Genomic DNA, 20,479 nt, shown 5'->3' on the forward strand with positions numbered 1-20,479 from the left:
GGATCCCATGGCGTCCATCCCGTACCAGAGCCAGGGAGGAGGCATCAGGAACTGCCCGAGGAACCGCGCAGATCCCATGGTGTCCATCCCATGCCAGAGCGAGGGAGGAGGCATCAGGAACTGCTTGAGGAACCGCGCGGATCCCATGGCGTCCATCCCGTACCAGAGCGAGGGAGGAGGCGTCAGAAACTGCTTGAGGAACCGCGCGGATCCCATGGCGTCCATCCCGTACCAGAGCCAGGGAGGAGGCGTCAGGAACTGCCTGAGGAACCGCGCGGATCCCATCGCGTCCATCCCGTACCAGAGCCAGGGAGGAGGCATCAGGAACTGCCTGAGGAACCGCGCGGATCCCATCGCGTCCATCCCGTACCAGAGCGAGGGAGGAGGCGTCAGGAACTGCCCGAGGAACCGCGCGGATCCCATGGCATCCATTCCATACCAGAGCGAGGGAGGAGGCGTCAGGAACTGCCCGAGGAACCGCGCGGATCCCATGGTGTCCATCCCGTACCAGAGCCAGGGAGGAGGCATCAGGAACTGCCCGAGGAACCGCGCGGATCCCATGGTGTCCATCCCGTACCAGAGCGAGGGAGGAGGCGTCAGGAACTGCCCGAGGAACCGCGCAGATCCCATGGTGTCCATCCTGTACCAGAGCCAGGGAGGAGGCATCAGGAACTGCCCGAGGAACCGCGCGGATCCCATGGCGTCCATCCCGTACCAGAGCCAGGGAGGAGGCATCAGGAACTGCCTGAGGAACCGCGCGGATCCCATCGCGTCCATCCCGTACCAGAGCCAGGGAGGAGGCGTCAGGAACTGCCTGAGGAACCGCGCGGATCCCATGGCGTCCATCCCGTACCAGAGCCAGGGAGGAGGCGTCAGGAACTGCCCGAGGAACCACGCGGATCCCATGGTGTCCATCCCGTACCAGAGCGAGGGAGGAGGCGTCAGGAACTGCCCGAGGAACCACGCGGATCCCATCGCGTCCATCCCGTGCTAGGGATGGAGGCGTCAGGAACTGCCTGAGGAACCGCGCGGAGAGGACGGCCACAATGCCCACACTGTTGCCAGGCAACACATAGCTAGGAAAACAGGGATAACGGCAGAAAGGTCACACGTGCGCACCCACAAAGACAAAACACCCTAAATATTCAGCGTTTGGCAGTGGAAAAAAAAACCAATTTATTAGAAAAATACTTGATTTTCAAATACTTTTAACAGGTCACAGTGAACAACGTCCAAGATCCAGTAGTCTTTTCTCCAGCTGAACAGTCTTACATGATCAGAATACCGAAAATTCTGTGGTTACACAATTCCCCCCAAAAATCGTTATTAGTGATTAATATGGCCCATTATTAATGCGGCTGCTGTTGATTAAAAAAGAGGGCTGTTTTCTGAAACTAGCTGTGTCTGAAATATGAGATAAAAAGATCATCAGCAATCCTAATACATGTGTTATTAGCTATATAAGCTTTTTGTTTTCAGAATCACAGCAAGAAAATGCACTCCTCTTCCGATACACTTTTCACACATTTAGAATGAATCCTAATTGCTGTGAACTTGGATAAACATAAGAAAAAAAAACCTACTTATACTCAAAGCAGTCATTAACATGTATTTTCCTGAGAGTAGGACAGAAGAATGGCACTGTCATGAATTAGTTATGCCACATTTCCAAGAGGGACTGAGAGGAAGCTGATATAAACACACATTTGATTCTGCTGGTAAGAATCAAGAATTAAGTTGCTTCCCTGCTCAAGGCTCTTAACCTTCCACTCTAGCACGGAAAACATGATTGAATGCTTAGTGCAGCGGCCAAAAACCTGTTTTAACATTTATATTTAATAATAAAAAGAAACACAACATTTTAGTGTTGAACAGACTCCACAGAAGATTCATTACTCCGTTAGCCCATGACTTTTCTTATCCAGTGTCTGAGGTGCAGAAGTGCAGACAGAAATCCATCACAGTTCATGATCGCACTCATCTCAGAAAGGAATTCTGCCTTTAAATAAATACGCTGCCCACACTAAACAAATGGAAACATCTCTTACATGGGATGTTTGTACAGTAATTTGATAATAGGTTCAATAAACACACTATAAACAAAAAGAAAATGAAAGCTAAAGAATATAAGATCCTAAAAGCATCATCAACAATTCTGCCTGTTTTTACATTCCTATAGGCTAGGAAGAAAGAAAAGTATTTTATTACGTGAAAGATTCTGTTCAGTACCCATGAGGCATTGGTATGTGTTTTTATTAGTCTACATTTTAAAATTCAAATTTCCTTTACATAATTCCAGATATTTTAATTAAATTAAAAATATTGAGCAGGATAGACTTTTGGCAGTTTTGGATGATCACATTACCACCAGACTTGTTTTGTCCCATTCTTATTGCTTTTAACTAGTGTCTTCTCCCCACAAACATGTAAGTTGCTTTATTATATAGATGCATCGAACAAATAATTTCTAGCAGAACTAGCTGATTAAAACGGGCAGTTTCTTAGTTTCTTCTTAATGTTTCTATGCTACAAAAAAAATCAAGTTTAGAAACACATACAACTTATTCTACTAATTAAGCTTTACATAAGGATACTAAAAAAGCTATTCCCTTCTCTTTCTGAACTGTTTCGGAAGGATTTTTTTTAATGTATTTAGTGAACTTTTAATCTTCCACTTTGTAAGTAAAGAAAAATCGAAAGGGAAAAATGAATATGAAAAAGACAGCTTTCAAGAATGTCTGAATATGAGAAGCAGAGTGTTCACCCCTTTTCCTAGGACAGTATTTTTCTTTGACACTCAAGGCTGTTCCTCTCTACCCAAAGTAATCTTTATTCATCAAAAATAGTAATTATTTGCAATCTCTCTACGTAACTTTTTATAGATACAACTCTGTATTTGGTATGCTGTGAAATTCACTGTCATGTAATATTGTGACTCAGTCGTTCAGTGAATGCTGTATCGCCTGCTTGGAATAGAAGTTACTCATAAAAACCAGCTTATTCCGATTCAGCATGTTCAAGCGAAGTGAGCGTAACACAAGACAAGTCCCCCTACCCTACGGCCTATTGCCTACAACAAACAAGGTCACGCTTCGAGCTCTACGGGGCAGTTTACAACCATTACTTCCCTCTTCCCACCGCAGTGATGCACCGCACGCCGCGACGCAGACCGCGCGCAGCAGGTTCAGGTCCAGGTTCAGGTTCAGTCCTGCGCTCTGCGAGACCGGTTCTGATCCATGGCGGTGAAGAACCAGCAGACAGCGGCCGTGATGAACACGTGCACCCCCTCGTAGAGCAGTTTTGGGGAGAAGACGCTCCATATGAACAGGTGGTGGCGCAGGCTGGTGACCAGAATGATGTAGACGGCGACTGGGACCGAGCGTACCAGAGCGTAGCAGAAGCAGCCGTGACCCATTGCTGCCGAATTCCTGGTAACGAAGACAGAGGAGCTCATTCGCAGCCCAGCACAGTAAAGACATCATAATTTCTCCACTTTTTAGCATATTTCACAACACACAGAATTTTCACAGACCTCCACCTTAAGAAAAACCTCTTCTGGTGCAATGATGTAATTTTACAAAGCTTTCCCTTACCACATCCATATATCTTAAAATGTAAGATCATCACATATTTGCATAGCAATTGCCACTGCAATAGCAGCAGCGAGTAGTTCACCTCAAACTCCGAGGGCTGTGTGTTTCAGCATGTTTTGTTCCAATCATTAAAGCCTACATTAAGCCATTTCAAGAAGGTTCCATCTGTTTTTAGCCTTGCAGGGCCTCTCCGCTGCGACCGGATGGTCGCAGGCAGGGCAGATTTCCCTGCACCTTCACAAAGCTGTTTAGCCCGTTTAAAGGATGGTCAGGTGGGGTCTGCTCTCCTTATGAAGGCACAGAACTTGCCAAGGAACACTGCTGTCCAAAAGCAAAGGTACCGGTTAAAGCAACACAGGAATGGTGTTACTAATAAACTTTGCAAAGCGACCTTAACACAGTCCTCCCTGAGATCACCATACTAAGTTTACATGAGCAATCCATCACATTCCAGTCACAGAAACACACGACTAGCCTAGCTGGGGCTAAGTACTGCAGGAAGTATTGCTGGGTATTGCAAGAAATGCCTTCCCTGTCTGTAACCCACTTGGGTCCAAATCTTTCAGTTTTCAGGTATTCAAGTGGCAATGGAAATGAAAGGGGTCTCTGCACTGTGTTGTTTGCCCTCCTCGGAGGTGCCAATTGCTTCACAACGATGCCAGGTTGGCATGTGCACCTTCACCCCGCACCAAACCAGCAGCAACTTCAGTTACATCAAATTCCAACTCCTGCTTGGGCATACAAGAGACACGAGCAAAGCCAACTCACTGGAATGATACACACGTGTTTTCCTCTTCCATTCAAAGTATTTTCCATCATTAATACCCCAAAGAACCCCAAAGAAGGTATCAGCAGAAAGTGCAAGTGAGTTACGCTGAAATCCTGACCTGAGAGTCCGTGCTGTTCCTCCCCATTTTTAATCTTGATTTTGTTCCAAATAATACAAAATTTAAGATGACTGGCACCTCTATGAGATGTAAATTAGTCACTTATGACTAAGTAAGCTGCAGAATGTGACATTACACATAAACCACTACATTTATTATTCTTCAAATCCAAATAGTTATGACCAAGTCCTGTTTTCCAGTGGAGCCAAGAGCAAAATTTGCAAGGGCTTTAGCGGGAGGAAGAACAACAGAGTCATGGAGGGAGAGCTGAAGAACAAACAGCCGGTGCGAATGTCTGCAAAACAAACACGCTCATTCACAGAACACCATTTCCCTAGCTGCTCTGCCACGAAAAATGTGCCCCGAGAGGGAACTGGAGGTTCCTCCCCTCTCCTGCTTAACCATCGCAGCCCGCTGAGCTCGTGTAGCTTTATGTTCAATAAGTGATTTTCTTGACTTAAGCAAACTGCACTGCACTCAGTCTTAGCTGTATTCAAGCTGATATGCCTAAAAACAGTGTTTGTAGAAGGTATGAGATACAACTGAAAAAAAAAAACCCATAAAGGAAATGGCTGTTGAGTGAGCGATTTTTTAAGGCTTTTCCTAAAATACAATGCTGTTGAGCGATCAGCTAGATGAAGGCTATCAATCACTGGACATCTATCACAGTTACTAAGCACAGTGCAATTTTCAACAGAAACTTAAAGGAGAGTAATGAAAGAGTTTATGAAGTTATGCATTCAACTCTTTCAGGAGCTGCGCTTTCTTAATTTAATTTTAATTCCATGTCTCTTTCTTAAGTTCTTGTTTGCCTAAGAATACTTGTAGTACCTTATGGAGTGAAAACTCTTCTAACTCAAGATTAACAGTTTTAAGATGTTTCAAAAAGCTGTTTCCCTAATTATGCAGAAAATGGTTGGAAGATTATTTGGAGTGGAATCCATGTCTAATTACACATAATTAGGTAGGCATTTCATACCAGAACTACAGTATACTGAAAACTAATTTTATTATTACAGCTAAAATTCTGTAATTTTGCATCATGATTACTAGCAAACAGTCCTCAAGCCAGTAAGTGGTACAATTCCTGCTGTATTCTGATACAGTAACCATAATTAACTATTTTCTACTTGTACGATACTTCTGCTTCAAAAAGGTCCCAGCACTCACTTTGTCTCTCAAAAACTGCCACCCACCTGCAGAGGAAAACCTGGGCAGCTTCACGGTATTATGCAGCAGTGCAGTACAACAGAAGGCAAGAGAAGTACACTGTATCCAAACTAAACTGCTTTGGGGGTTTAATAGCATGATAATTCAGTGTATTTCAGAGACAGTGTAACAGTTCACTTCCCTCTTGTTGCAGAAACAGAGCTGGAATGGGTGAGCAAAAGCAATTAAAGCTACTCTGTTATCCTGGTGCTAAGGCAACATCCTAGTCCTAAATCCCATCCAAAACATCCTGCTGTAACTACCCCATCCTAAACAGTCCCTGCAGCAATGAAGTCCTGTTTCTATTTGAAGAAGAGCAGAATCAAAGGGATGCCACTGTACACAGTGCTTGAATGCTGTAACAAAGCCAGTGCCTTACGCAGGCCCCAGCTCCTGTAACGCAGGAGTGAAAGGAGAACCAGCCTCCAACGGTGAGATCGCCGAGTAAGTCAACCTCCGTGGGCTCTGAGGAACCAAAATGTGCTGAAGATGTCAAGATACACGCCAACGGTGCTTCACTTCCGTGCTGAAGATATCAAGATAAACGCCAACGGTGCTTCCCTTCCATGCTGAAGACTGCCAGATCCAGAAAGGTCAAGGGCTTCAGAGACTTCTGAGGCAAAGAAAACGCAGATCCATCTCACTGAACAGTCCCTGTTCAGAGGGAGGCCAGAGCACAGAGTCTAAAGCACAATCTAAAGTACGAAGCTTTGAAGGAAAAAACTCATTTCAACTGAGTATTTGGAAGAAAAGGATGGCCAAGGAACTGTACTATCAGTGCGTCTGCTGCTGCTTTGGATCCCCTAAATCTTAACTGCCAACGTTTTGTCATCAGTCTTCCACATCTCAATGCCTACCTCTAACATGCTAGCAAAAAGGGTTACACACCTACAATCCAAGGTCTATAAAATGAAGAGACTACATTCACAAAAAACATGAAAGCAAAATCACTCTTTTCTTGTGAAAGTCTACGTCCCATTTATACAGAATATTTGGCAGATGGTAGCATGAGTTTCTCATTCTAAAAACAAGCAAAAAAAAAAAAAATTCCAGAGACAGCCCTAGAGACATTTCCAAAAGGAATTTAAAGAATTCACCATTTGACATTGCTGTAACCCTTGATCCCCCAAATCAAATGGACATTTTAGAAAAAGGCATATATATGAGTGAGGAACAGCCCAGGGTCATCATTTTTGTGGAGCCTGAGGGAAGGGAAGGCAGAGGTGTTATCTGGAGGGTTTCACTGTGAACTCTGCTGAAAGCCTTCAATGAAAGTTAATCACTCTGACATTTCTGCTCTTCAGGCTGGTGCTGAATATCACTGTCCAGATTAGCATTAATATAGTAAAAAATGTTTACTCAAATATGCAAATGTAGTAACCCTAAGAAGAGATAAATTTCTTCCTACTCTTCTGTAATTTCAGTTTGCAAGATCTCCCTGTTTAGTGTTCTCTGAATAAATAGTTGCCATTTTGTTAATCAACTATGTATATATTAATAAAAGGTTGCAATCAGAAACAAACCCCTGCAGCACTCCAAATGTCTGCGACATTATAGAGTACTAGTAATCTACAAGAAATTCCTCAAATCTAATCCAAAATCAAATTAGTTTAGCAAGCAAGGATGGATTTGCTATGTCTTTCCCACATGTCTTACTCCATCCTACTATAATTCTTATAGTGCTATTTTAGACAGTAGCTTGCAATCTCGCACTGTGATGAAAAAAGACTTGATATTTTTAGCAGATCCAAAGGAGCCAAGAGTCCTTTGGAAATTTACATGATCAATCCTGGAAGAGACTATCAGTCATCACGGTCTTTTTCAATTATTCCTGCATTAATTCTACAGGGCCACAACTTTTAAGAGCACATCCTCACAAACAGGCCCTTGTCAAAAGGGCCACGGTCAGCAAGCTACAAGGGGATAGCCAGCCTAGTCTGCAACCATGTAAAATAAGGAACTTGGAGACCACTGCTAATTTTCATCTATGTTTCTTTTGTCAGTAAGAAAGTTGGAGAGGCTAAAATTATCCCAGAAAGGCCAATTTCTGAGTTAAAAAGTTACAGTGGATTGCATTATGTCCTGAAGAACAGCATGTTCTCATAAAGTCTTAGCTCTGAAAGGGTAATAAGCCCTGAAATGTCAATTCTTTTAATTTCAGCATCAAGGGGTGGAAAGATTTGGATCACCTGGATGGTTTTGTCTGTTTTTGCTGTGAGCATAATCAGTTGCTCTGGGAAGTTCCTGTCAAGGGAATGAAGAATCAGGCATCCAGAAAAGGTAGATGCTTCTCATTGACCTCCACCATTAATCACTGCTCAGAACAAAGCTCTGTGTGGAATAGCTAAGCCATGGGGCACATATCAGTTAGGTTTCAGATCTTGTTTTCCTTTCTTCATTCAAGTTTAGCCCTGGGAAGCAACCTGCTGTTCCGGAGGACTCCCAAGAGCCCGCCTGGTAAGATTTATGTCAGATGGCAACTATGCTGTCACCTCCAAGAGAGTCTGAGCAGGAGCTCTGAACGGCTACTGCATCATGTAAGGAGGGCAGGAACCAGCTGCACCTGTAGTCAAGGCTCAAAATTCATTTTAAAATCCTAGCAAATCTTAAAGTCTGCCCACTGGATCCAATTCTTCCCCTCTACATGCTGATTTACCCAAGCACTAGCCCTCTGCCAGTTAACTTTCAAAGATTTAAAGCTCTCTGCTTCTCAGATCCACTGAACCTGTCAACACTTTCCCTTACAGGAAAGACAAAGCACTGCACAACCTCAAAAATCTATGTCTATTTCAGGTTTGCAGGTTAAGAGATAGTTAAACTGCACTTCACGTTAGGATGTAAACTCTAGGTTCCCTCCCCGTCAAGGAGCTTGAACATGAGCTGAAGCTTCTTTAACTTCTTCTGTAACGAAGTGATCGGCAAACATGGAAACATCTTAGAATGCAGGTACAATAATAATCTTAGTAAGTCAACAAGAGGCAGCAAATCATCTAATAACAAGAGTCCAGAAAGGCTGTCTTGATTACAAGATCCTCACTCAAAAAGTGAGATTTCGGACATGTGCACTGAGATGCACTGAAGTGCATCCTTTTTGATGGGTACCTTTACCTCACAGAATCAGTTGGCTGCATTTAAGCCACAGGGGCTACGGATGAGTCCCAACCTTTGCTCAAAACCAGGATTTGCATTAAATCTTGAGTGCTTTTCTTGTTATGTTTTACCTCACATACAACCTTGGGAAATGGGAATACTGCTAAGTATGCAGTGACTGTATCTGTTACTTCTTATGCCTTCAGTATGCAAAATTTTATATATGAGTATATACAAAAGCTATCACTGTCACAAACCTTTCCATAAAGCTGCTTTCATCTTAACCTTTAGCAAACGTTATTCCCTGCAGCTCCAAGAAAGCCAACAAAGTTACACCAGGCTAGCTGGCCCAGACACCCAAAGCAATGGGTATAACCAAATCACTACAATTCCTAACAAGCAAAAGACAAATTATAATTATTTCACCCAGCATTAGGCACTTTTCTGCAAGTCTCCTTCCAAAATCCAGTTAATGTTTCTAAAGACTTTCCGCATAAGAAAGCCTGAAGCATTTTATATCAGCATCACACATGCAGGCAATAGGAAGGAAACTTTTAGCTTGATTTTCTATTAAGATGCAACTGCAGGCTTTCCCACCCCCTTTGAAAACAAAAAGCTCTTTTTCATCATCTTAGCTAAAGGAGTAAAAAAAAATTACATCCAAAGATTGTTCTGTACAGGCAGACTTTGAAGAGATGCAAATTGGTACACAGTTATCTAATTAAATCCAGTTTAGAATTCAGTTCAGAACATATGAGTCTAACAGGACTAAACAGTGTCACAAGGCACTTCTACAGCAAGGAGACACAATATTTAAGTAATGTTCATTCCCATGGACTGAGGGTGCAATCAGTTCCCCTTTGTGTTTTTCCATTACAATAACCACTTCTAGTCTTGTGACTTAGCTAAAGTAACAGCTCTCCTCAAATTACTCTTACCACCCAATACAAGGAGCATGACTGAAAAGAATTTGTGCATTTCAAGAAATAGTGTGAGAAAATAAGACTGAAAAATCCTGGATAACAGCAGAGGGACAGTGTCCCATCATACAGCCTTATCCACAGCTACCGGACTCAAGAAGTCAGCTACGTTGGGCAAAGCCCGGAGAAGGACAGAAATCTAAGGATGAAAAACAAAAACAAACAAACAAAAAAACCCTGCAAGGCAGAGCTCAAATAATTCTGTTCTAATGCAGGTCAGAACTTCTCATCCTTTTGAGGGCTTGCATGATTCCCGCTACCCAAAAGCTGCAGATCAAACCAGAAGAACAACTCACCTCGACCAGCTCTACCAGAGCAAAAAGCAGGGAAAGAGGAAAGCAGGGCTTGAGCTGTGCTAGGCAGACAGTGCCTGAGGCAGACCAGCCTCAGCTCCACAAGAATGAGGGGATTTTTTTAAGGTGTAGAGCACAGTCCGCGTGCAAGTTCTTGGATCTTGCCAGACTAACAGTAACAGCTGTGCACAAAGTCCAGTGTATATTCCACATGGCTTGTGTGAATAAAAATTCAAAACATATTATTTCTATTGTAGTTCTCCCATTTACCATCATTCAAAAGCAACTTCAGCCTTTTGAAATAGTCTCAAAATCCACTGTCAAATCACACTTGAAGAGATTACTTCTTCTGAAGGATATTACTTCAAAAAAACATAATCTGATCTCAAGTTCTGAAGCCTCAAAAGATTCTTGCGGAGTTTTGGTTGCTCGTACCCTATGTCCTGGACAAGCAAAATCACATCGGCTGCAAGACACTGGACCATAAGGAAACAGGGCCAGGTATATTCACCTGTCACATAAATGTTCCAATAGAATTTGGCATGAAAAGCAGGTAACAGCCCAAGTCCTTCTGCTTGCTCTATTGTTTCACCTAATAGCGTAAACAGATCACATTTTCTGGAAGAAAATCACTACACGGGGTAGACAATCAGAAGCCAATCAGAAGACACAGCAGTGTTTTCCATGAGGACGATTTCACATTCCACCATGCCTAGCAATAACCATCTGACGTGGAAATAGCTTTAAAATCTCCACCTGAACATGAGGATAGGCTGTGGTCTGAATTCTTGTCATGTTTTTCAGAACATCAGCAATTCCTTAACAATTCAGGGACACAGCAAGATAAGGCTATTAACAGCACACAGCTCAGTCTGACATCTAATAACATTTCTGTAAGAAAAAGGTATGTAAGCAAAAATCCATGTCTCTGTTTCTAGAGGTGTCCTTCTAAATGACCATGTTCCAACCTGAGCAGTAATAAACACCATTGAAAATCTACTTACAACTTGTAAGGCAGGAAAAGAAGTTGCTGCTATGCTTCAATTTGAAGATTTCTGTTTCAGAATTATGTTGAAGAAATATCAAAAGTACTGAAGCCAAAGAGGAAAAAATTTCCTGAGTAGATTGTGCATGTTGCGTGCAGCGCTTCAGAACACCACTTTCAATTTTCTTCACGTGTTTATCTTTGGTGCATTGTGCAGCGGATCCCTCTCCATGGACTCATTATTCCTTCTGGAGAAATGCGATGCACGTCTGGGACTAGACGGGGCTTATTTGGTGCAAGCGATAAATTTCTCTAGCAAGTTTATAGGACTGTTGGAATTACATCTAATTTACATGAAGTTAAATAATTAGGAGCACCTATATTCATCTTTAGCATAAAGCCTGTAGAGCCATTTTTGAAGGAGAGGAGAAGAGGAGGAGAGGAGGAATAAATAAAGAAAGCTAATGACCTAGAGAGAGAGGGAAGGAGTCAGGGCTAGAGAGAGACAACAAGTGGGCAGGGAGAAAAAGAGTGACTGGATGAAAGAGAGAGAGAGGGAAATGGCAGGGGAAAGAGAGAGATACCAGGCTAAAGAGAGAGGGAGAAAAGGACAGAGAAAGAGGAATAGGGAAGAGAGATCTGGCAGAGAAACAGCAAGAGAGAGGTGAGATAGCAAGGAAGCAGAAGAGTGTGGGCTGAAAAAAGGAAAGACATAAAGGAAATAGCAAGTGTACAAGGGAAGGAGTGAGCAAAAGTGAAGGAGAGAGATGGAGGTAGGTAAGGAGAGCACATGTGTGGGACAGGGAAAATGCACACACTAGAAAGAGTCTATTGAAGGGAAAGAGCAAGGAGAGAGAAGGAAAGAGACAGAGGGAGATAGAGTACAGCATGGAAAGAGTGAGCATGAGAGACTGAGTACACAAGAGGCAAAGAGAGTGAACACTGTGAGAGTGAACAGGAATGAGCATGCAAGTGAAGGACAGCACAAGAAGTAAAGAAACAGCTCACGTATGGTGGGACACAAGGAGGAGGAGAGCATGTAAGGAGGAGAAAGCAGGCATGCAGGAAAACGAAGGCACAAGGGCAAGAGAGATCAATGGGAGAAAGACTGCAAGGGAAAAATGAGTATGCAAGAGGGGAAGAGTGAGCATAACAGGGAGGTGGAGAAAGTGCAAGGGAAGAAAAGAGAACCCAAGCAAAAGAAAGAGTAAAAGTGGGGGAGAAGAATGAGGAGCAGGAAAGAGTGAGACTGATACTGGAACGGAGAATGAGGGGCAGAAAAGTGGGGGGAACAGAACAAGAGAGAGAGACAGAGGGAAAGAACAACAGGGAAATGGATCAAGAATGCAAAGGAAAGAGAAGACGAAGAGAAGATCTCCTTCCTCTAGAAGAGGAGGAGATGAGAGGACAGTGAGCAAAAGGGAAAGAGAAAAAGGAAAAAGGATGAGAGACAAAGAGTGAGAGTGAGAAACAGTGAGAGAGGAACAAAGGGAGCAAGGTGGACAGAAAGGGATACAAAGGGAGAGGCAAACAGAGGGAGAAGGAAGCTTGTTTTCTTTGAGCTAAGAGGTGAGTAAGAAAGCAAACAAGAGAAGGGGAGATAGAGAGCTAGTGACAGAGTAGGAGAGGCAGGAGGGAACGAGAGGCAAGGGGTGAACAAGAGAGACCGCGTGGAAGGAAGACAGCAAGAGGAAAAGCAATTGAGAGGGAGAAGAGCAAGAGCAGAAAGACAAGCAAAGAGGAAAAGAGCAAGTGAGAAGGAAAGAAGGGAAGGATGAGAGACAGCAAGCAATGGGAAAAGGGAGTGAGCAAAGGGGAAAGAAAGCTAGTATGGCGGAGAACAGCGTGAGAGGGGATGAAAGGCATAAGACAGAAGAAGAGCACAGGGCAAGTGAGAGGGAAAGAGAGGTAGATGGAAAGAGAATCACAGAATGACAGAAGGGTTGAGCTAGGAAGGGACCTCTGGAGACCCCGCCACCTACTACAGCAAGTCAGCTCTGCAGGCTGCCCAGGACCCTCTCCGGACGGCTGCTGAGTATCTCCAAGAATGGAGGCTCTACAGCCTCTCTGGACAACTTGTTCCACTGTTCCATCACCTTCACAGCAAAAAAGTTCTTATTTAGGTTCAGACAGACCTTCCTGTGTTTCAGTTTGTGTCCAGTGCCTCTTGTCCTGTCACCGGGTACCACTGAAAAGAGCCTGTCTCTGTCTTGTCTACACCATCCCTTCCAATACTGACACATACTGACTCCAAGGCTTCTCTTCTCCCAGCTGAGCAGTGCCAGCTCTCTCGTCCTCTCCTGATACGACAGATGTTCTGGTCCCTTAATTGCCACTGCAGCCCTTCACTGGACTGGCTCCAGTCTGTTCATGTCTCGCTTGTGCTGGGAAGCCCAGATGTAGCCTCACTAAGCTGAGCAGACTGGAAGAATCAACCTTCCTCAGGCTGATGGCAACGATATTTCTGGTGCAGACCATGATGCTGTTCGACTCCTTGGCTGTAAGGGTGCTTTGCTGGTTCATGGTCATCTTGTTGTCTGCCAGACCACCCAAGGCCTTTCCTGATGAGCTGTTTTCCAGCAGGTCAGTCCCCAGCCAGTGCTTGTGCCCAGGGTTACTCTTTCCTGGGTGCAGGACTTTGCATTTCCCTTCACCGAACTTCATGAGGTTCCTCTCTGGTCTCCTGATCCTTCTGAACGGCAACACAATCTTCTGGTGCATCAACACTCCTCCCAGCTCTGTCACCTGCAAACTTACAGTATATTGTATCGCATCACACAGGTCACTGATGAAGATGTTAAACAGGGCTGAACACAGTATCGACCCCTGTGTACCCTGCTAGTCACTGGCCTCCAAACGGATTCTGTGCCACTGACCACAACCTTCTGAGCTTTGTCGTTTAGTCAGGTTTCAGCGCACCTCGCTGCTCCTCTAACCCATGGTTCCTCAGCTTGCCTAGGAGGAGGTTAGGAAGCAGTGTTGAGAACCTTGAAGTTCAGGTAGACAACAATCTACTGCTCTCCCCTTATCCACCCAGCCTGTCATTCCATCGTAGAAGACTACCAGGTTGGTTAAGCATGACTTCCTCTTCATGAATGCAGGCTGACTCCTGATCACCGTGATAGGACTAGAAATGGTATCCGGGATTAGCTGCTCCAACACCTTCCCAGGGACTGAGGAGAGACTGGCCAGCCTGTGGTTCCCTGGGACCTCCTTCTTGCCCTATTAAACCACGAGGAAAAGAGAGCATTTGTGAAAGGGAGGCATACAGAAAGAGAGCAAGAAAGGTGGGAAAAGGCTATGAATAAAGAGAGCAAAAGGGTAAAGGAATGAATGAGAGGTAAAGAAAGGTAGAGGAAAAGAGAGAAAGTGAGATGGAGAGAGTGTGCACCAGATACAGCAAAGAGAGGGAACAAAACAAGGAGTGAATGTGCTGGTAGGAGAGGCACTGGGAAACAGAGCAAGTGAAAGGGAAAGAGCAAGAAAGTGGGAAGGAAAGCTAAGAAGGAAAAGAGATAGAGGCAAAGACAGGCAGAGGAGCAGACAGAGAAAAGGAAAGGAACATACAAGAAAAGGGATGGAGAGAGTAGAGAGAAATAGAGATAGAGAGCAAACAAGAAACAGGCAGAGGGAAGGAGAGACAGAGAGAAAGGGAGTGAGAAGAACAGACTAGAGAGAGAGAGCTGGGGGAGCAGGATTAGAAGCAGGAAAAAGACCAAAAGTGAGAGAGAAAAAAAGTGGGAAACAGAGACAGGCAGAAAGTAGATGAATAGGAAAAGAGAGCGAGAGGAAATGCAAATGAAACAGTGGAAAAAAGTGAGAAAAATAAAGTGAGCAAGATAGAGATGGAAAGAGTTATTGAGAGGAAGAGAGAGTGTATGGCAGGACAGTAGAACCACAGGAAAGAAAGCAAGCAGGAAGAAAAGCAAGAGGAAAATAAAGTGAAAACACAGAAAGCAAGAGGGAAGGAGATGTACAGGGAAAAAGAGTAAGATGGAAATATCAACAGAAGGAAATACAACAAGCAAAGGAAAGAGACGGGCAAAGCAAGGCAGAAGGAAGCATGTGAGAGGAAAAGCAAAGGAGTAAAGACGAGAAGCATGCAGGAGAGAAAGTGATAGGGGATGGGCACATGAGTATGCACAGGCTGGGGAGCATGCAGGAGAAATGGGAAAGTGCTCTAAAGACATGGGGAAAGTGCAAGAAGAGAGGAGAGCACATGCGCACTAGAGAGGAAAGGGCAATGTGCAAGACAGGGAAACTGCAGGACACGGAAAACTGCAAGACATGGAGACAGAGAGAGAGGAAAAGTGTGTACACAGGAGAGGGGAAGTGCATGATTGAGAGACAGGATGTTTTAGATAGTTAAAAAAGAAGGAAGGAGCAAGGTCAGAGTGGTGGGAAAGCATATCCTCACATGAGGAAAGGAATGGGACGTACTAGGCATCACAGATATGATGCGACACAGATAAAGACAGTGTTACAAAGAGGGAAAGTCAATACAAGCAAAAGAGGTACAGCAAGAGAGAGAGGGAATAAACCAGAGAGGAAGCTGAAGAGCATGTGAGGGAGGGCAGGTTTAACACAAAGAGAGGGAAAGTGTGACACAAGAGAAAGGGAAACGATCAGATGTAAGAGATGGAGAGGCAAAGAGTGTGCAGGGGAAACTGTGCAAGAGAAAGGGAAACTGTGCAAGACAGTGCGGGACATCATCTGAGACAGAGAGAGAGGGAGAGAAATAAATGGATGCCAGAGAGGGGAAAAGTGCAGGAAGAAAAGCCTGGGGCAGCGAGTACCAACAAGACAGGGAAGGAGCATGCAAGAGAAAAGGAAACTACTTAGGAGAGAGAGTGAGGAAGCTTGAAAAAGAAATGGAAACAGCACAAAAAAAGTGGGAGGGTGAGGGAAAACACAAATGAGAGAAATAGGAAAGCATGTGTGGGAGAGGGGAAAGCATGAGAGAAAAAGCAATAGCATGAGCAAGGGACATAGGGAAATCACTAGACAGGGCAAAGTTCCTGACAGGATAAAAGTCCATGTAAGAGTGTGAAATCTCACACCCAAGAAAGATAAAATTCTAGAATGCAGGAAGGAAGGAAAAAGCAAGAGAGCAAAAAGAAAAGAGGGAGAGAGAGGGAAAGCTCATGACAGAGTGCCTGAGAGTGTGAGAAAGCATACAGAAGAGCAAGGAGAAAAGGTTAGAGTGAAAGAGTGGGAGAGAGAGAGAGAAAACACCTGAGGAAATTGCAAGAGAGAGAAATGTGTGTGAGAGAGAGAGGGAGAGACTGCAGGAGAGGAAGAGGGAAAGCATGCAACAGCAAGACAGAAAGCATGAGAAAATACATGCTACAGGGGAAAGAGAAGGAGAGAAAGTGTATGAAAGAAAGCACACAAAAATAGGAAGCACATGAGAGAGGGAAAGAAGACGGGAGAGAGAAAAGCACACAAGGGAAGGCACGAGCCAGTAGGAGCAAAAGCACTCCAGAGAGAGCAAGGAGGGAAGGAAAGTGTGCATGAGAGAAAAGGCAGGCACAGAGAAGAGGAAAAGCAAAAAGAGAAGGGGAGCACACTCTCAAAAGAGGGAAAATACATGTGAGAGAAAGGTAAAGCCTGACAGAAAGCCCAAGAGAGGGAAAAAGCATGCAAAAGAGAGAGAAGTACCTATAAGAGCCAAAAAGCTCTTAAGAGCACATGCAAATGTGAGAGAAAGCATGACTGTAGGACAGCATGAACATGAGAGACAGAAAAAGTCTAAAACAGAGAGAGGAAAAGTGTGCAAGAAACAGAGAAAACTACAGTGCCAGAAAAAGACAGCAGGAGGAAAAGACTGAGAAGAGAGAGAAGAGTGAGAAGAGCGAGAAGCAGCACGAAAGGGAGAAACCACATGTATGTAGAGCAAAACTACATGAGAGAGGACCACAAAAGAGAGAGGGGAAAAGCAAGTAAAAGAGAAAAAGAGGAGAGAAAGAAATGGCTATGGGGGAGCAGAAAGTGTGCAAGAAAGCACATAAGAGACAACATCTACGAAAGTTCACACGAAAGACAAAAAGGGAAATTCAGGAGATCAAAAAGAGAGACTGAGCAAGACATAAAAGTGAAAGACAGCATGAAACAGCAAAGGAAACAGAATGGGAGGGAGAAGGAAAATGTGCAAGACAACAAAAATGCATGTGAGATCATTCAATACCAAGGGAAAACACATGCGAGAGAAAAGGGGGGCTCATAAAGACATTTAAGAAAGAGGCAAAGAACCAGCAAGCAGAAAGAGAGGGAGAATGAGCAAGAAGTGATAGGGAAAGACTGAGAGAACAAGAAAAAGCATGATAGTGGAGGAAGTGCATAACAGAGCAAGAGAGGCAGGAAAAGCTACCACCACCAAGCGGGAAACTGCAGAAGGCAGAGAAGGAAAACAAACATTACTGAAAAAGGAGAAGCATGCAGGAGATGCACACGAGGCATCACAGAAAGCACAAAGAAAGGCCAAGAGAGAAAGAACAGGAGGAGGAGGAGCTCACGAGATAGTGTGAAAGGAAGATGAAGGGCTCTGGAGGGAAGCACACGGGGAAGCATGAGCAAGCAGGAGGGAAAGCAGAGGAGAGAACATGAGGGCGTCGGAAGGCACGTGAGAGAGCACACACGGTGCAAGAACGACGGGGAGAGACGTGAAGACAGTGAGAGAGGAGAGGAGCAGATACAAAGGAACAGAAAGCTCACATGGGAGAGAAAGGGAGGGAAAGAAACGAGAAATAGAAGGAACATGTGATAGAGAGGGAGAGAACAAAACAGGAGGAAAACAGAGAAACAGAAAGTGACAGAGTGACAGAAAGGGAACAGGCAAGAGAGAACGCGCATGACAGAGGGAAAGCAGGAGGGAGAGAAGGAAAGCACGTGACAGACAAGAAAAGCAATCTAAAGACAGAAAGCATGTGTGAGATGGAAGAAAATGCTTGCAAAGCGAGGGAAAGTGCACCAATGGAGGAACCACAGAGGGAAAGCTCGAGGAGAGGGAAAGGGCGCATACGGGAGAGACGAGAGATGGATGCAAGGGAGAAAGCGCAAGCAAGAGGAAAAGCATAAAAGAGAGGAGAAAATGGTGAAAGAAAGAGCACCTGAAAGGGAAAGTGTGTGTGACAGATGGAAAACACAGGCAAGACAGAGAAAATGCCTGGGAATACACACACAGAGAAGGAAAGTGCCATGACAGAGAAAGAGAAAAGGGGAAAAAAATACCAGAAAGGGAAAGCATGCATGTGACAAAAGGGGCAGCATTTAATGAAGGGAAAGTGTGAGGAAAACACATGGCAGTGTGAAAACATGAGTGCAAGAAAGCAAGGGCCGGAGAGTTTCAAGAAAGGCAAAGAGCAGAAGAGCAAGAGGCAATGAGTAAGGCAATGCGCTGGAGAGTGTGCCAGAGTGAGATGGAAAAATCCACCCTGTGGTGGGAAATGCAAGACAGAGATAAGGAAAATATCTGAAAAAGATAGCAGAGGCATGCAGAAGGTGCAGGTGAGTGTAAGAGACAAAAAACATGCAAGAGAAGGCACAAGATAGAGAGCATGGAAGAGAGGATAGTTCAAGGGAAAGAAATGGAGGAGGAGAGGGAGAAGTGAAAACTGAGAACAGAAATGAGGCAAATGTAAACTGCAGGACAGGGAAAGCACGTGAGAGGGACAAAAAGCATGAGCGAGATGCAATGAGCGCACAGGAGAGGGGAAAAGTGAGAGAGAGAGGAAGAGAACACAGATGAGACGTCTTCCCAGCTTTGTCATCAGCAGCAGGAAACAGGAAAAAAAGGCTCATATGGAAAGAGAGAGAGAAAGGATCAAGAGGTGAGAGAAAAAGAGGGAGAAGAAGAGAGAAATGGGGAGAATAAGTCAGCAGGGGTGTGAAAGGGGAAGAGGGAGAAGGAAAGTTTGAGACAGCAGATGGAAAGGAGTGTTAAAGAAATGCAACAGGCACTGCAAGAGAGGCAGAAAGGGCAAGAGAAAAAGTGGAGGAAAGAACCAGGAAACTCGTAAAATTAGGAGAGATGGAAACACCAGTAAGCATGACTAGAAAAAATCAAGGAAGAGGGAAGAGGAAAACTGCATTACAGAAAGAGAAGCATCTGCAAGAGAATAAGTGCGCAAGAGAGAGAAAGAGAGAGGGAGGAAAAATACATGCATAACAGTGGAGTGGCTCCAGAGAGTCAAGAAAGAGAAAAGGAACAAGAGAGAGGAAAGAGAGTAAGAGAGAATGAGCTGGAACGCACGTGCAAGAGACGCAAAACACGTCAGCCCCACAGAAGGGGAGAACACATGGTGCAAAGAAGGAAAACACACGAGAAGTGTGCACAAGAAGCTGAGACTAAGCATATGAGAAAGTGTAGGAGAGGGGAAAAAAAAAGCCCAAGATGTAAGAAGGAGCATGCAAGAGGACAGGGAGAGGGAGGCAGAAACCATGAGCAAGGAGGAGGAAAGTAGGAAAGTCATGTTAAGGGAGAGATGGAAAGCATATGACAAAGACAAAAAGTACACAACAGGACACAAAAGACTGGGAGAGAGAGGCAGAGACAGAAAGAGCACAGATGGCACACAGAAAGTCCACACAGGGAAAATGGAAACATGAGAGAGGAAAAGTGTGTGACAGAGAGGGAAAGAACTGAAGGGAAAGGGAGAAAAATAAAGACAAACCAGTCAGCAGGAGAGTTATCAAAAGCCCCAGAGGAAAGAGAAAGTGTAAGACAGCAAGTGGGAAGGAGTGCAAGAGAAAGGGCAAGAGAGTGCATGAAAGATAGAGAGGGAAGCTGAAAGAGAGAATATCAGGAGAGAAGAAAAAGAGGAAGCAAATGAGAGAGAGCAAACTCATCGCAGCAAAGAAGTAAAGGTGCATGCAGGAGAGAAAGTGTAAGAAAGTAAGAGGAAAAGCAAATGAGAAACAGAAAAGGGTGAGAGAAAGAGCATGAGAAAAGGAAAGTGCATGCAAGAGAGGGAAAAAACATGCTAAGTGAGACAAAAAAATGCCTGGGAGAGAGAAACAGTGTGAAAAATGGGAAAGCGCATGGGAGAAAGGAAAAAGGCATGTTGGAGAGAAAACATGAAAAAGGGAAAATATCTGCAGGCAAAACAAGGGTGCAAGATAAAATATGTAAGAGAGGGAGAGAGGGAGAAAATTAACACTGAAAAGAAGGTCTTAAGAGATTCAACAAAGAGGGAGAGCATAACAGAGAAGCAAAGAAAGAATGAGCAAGTGAACAAAAGGGAAAGTGCTTGAGAGACAGGAAAAATCTCCATCTTGAGAGGAAAATACCCTAAAGAGAAGAAGAACATGCGTGAGACACATTATAAGGATGTTCAAGATGTGTGAGAGAGGAGAAATGTGCAAGAGAAGACATGAGCGAGCCCAGGACAGAAAGGAGGAGCATGGAAAAGGGCGACAGCTGAGGCAGAGGCAGGAACATCAG

The 20,479-nt window shown here is 44.3% G+C and overlaps 1 protein-coding gene across 1 annotated transcript in view; it reads right to left on the reverse strand.

The window, feature by feature from the left end:
- Positions 1-3,198: 3,198 nt before the first annotated feature.
- Positions 3,199-20,479, reverse strand: part of PIGG (phosphatidylinositol glycan anchor biosynthesis class G (EMM blood group)) — a 75,300-nt gene continuing 58,019 nt past the window's right edge. Inside the window, exon 13 of the mRNA XM_088537520.1 lies at positions 3,199-3,428. Coding sequence (XP_088393646.1) covers positions 3,203-3,428 — 226 coding nt within the window. The 3' untranslated portion in view covers positions 3,199-3,202. The remainder of the gene's footprint in view (positions 3,429-20,479) is intronic.

This window comes from Tinamus guttatus, unplaced genomic scaffold, assembly GCF_059628265.1.
Source record: "Tinamus guttatus ecotype Peru unplaced genomic scaffold, ASM5962826v1 Tinamus_guttatus_pri_ptg000803l, whole genome shotgun sequence".
Classification (NCBI taxonomy): Eukaryota; Metazoa; Chordata; class Aves; order Tinamiformes; family Tinamidae; genus Tinamus; species Tinamus guttatus.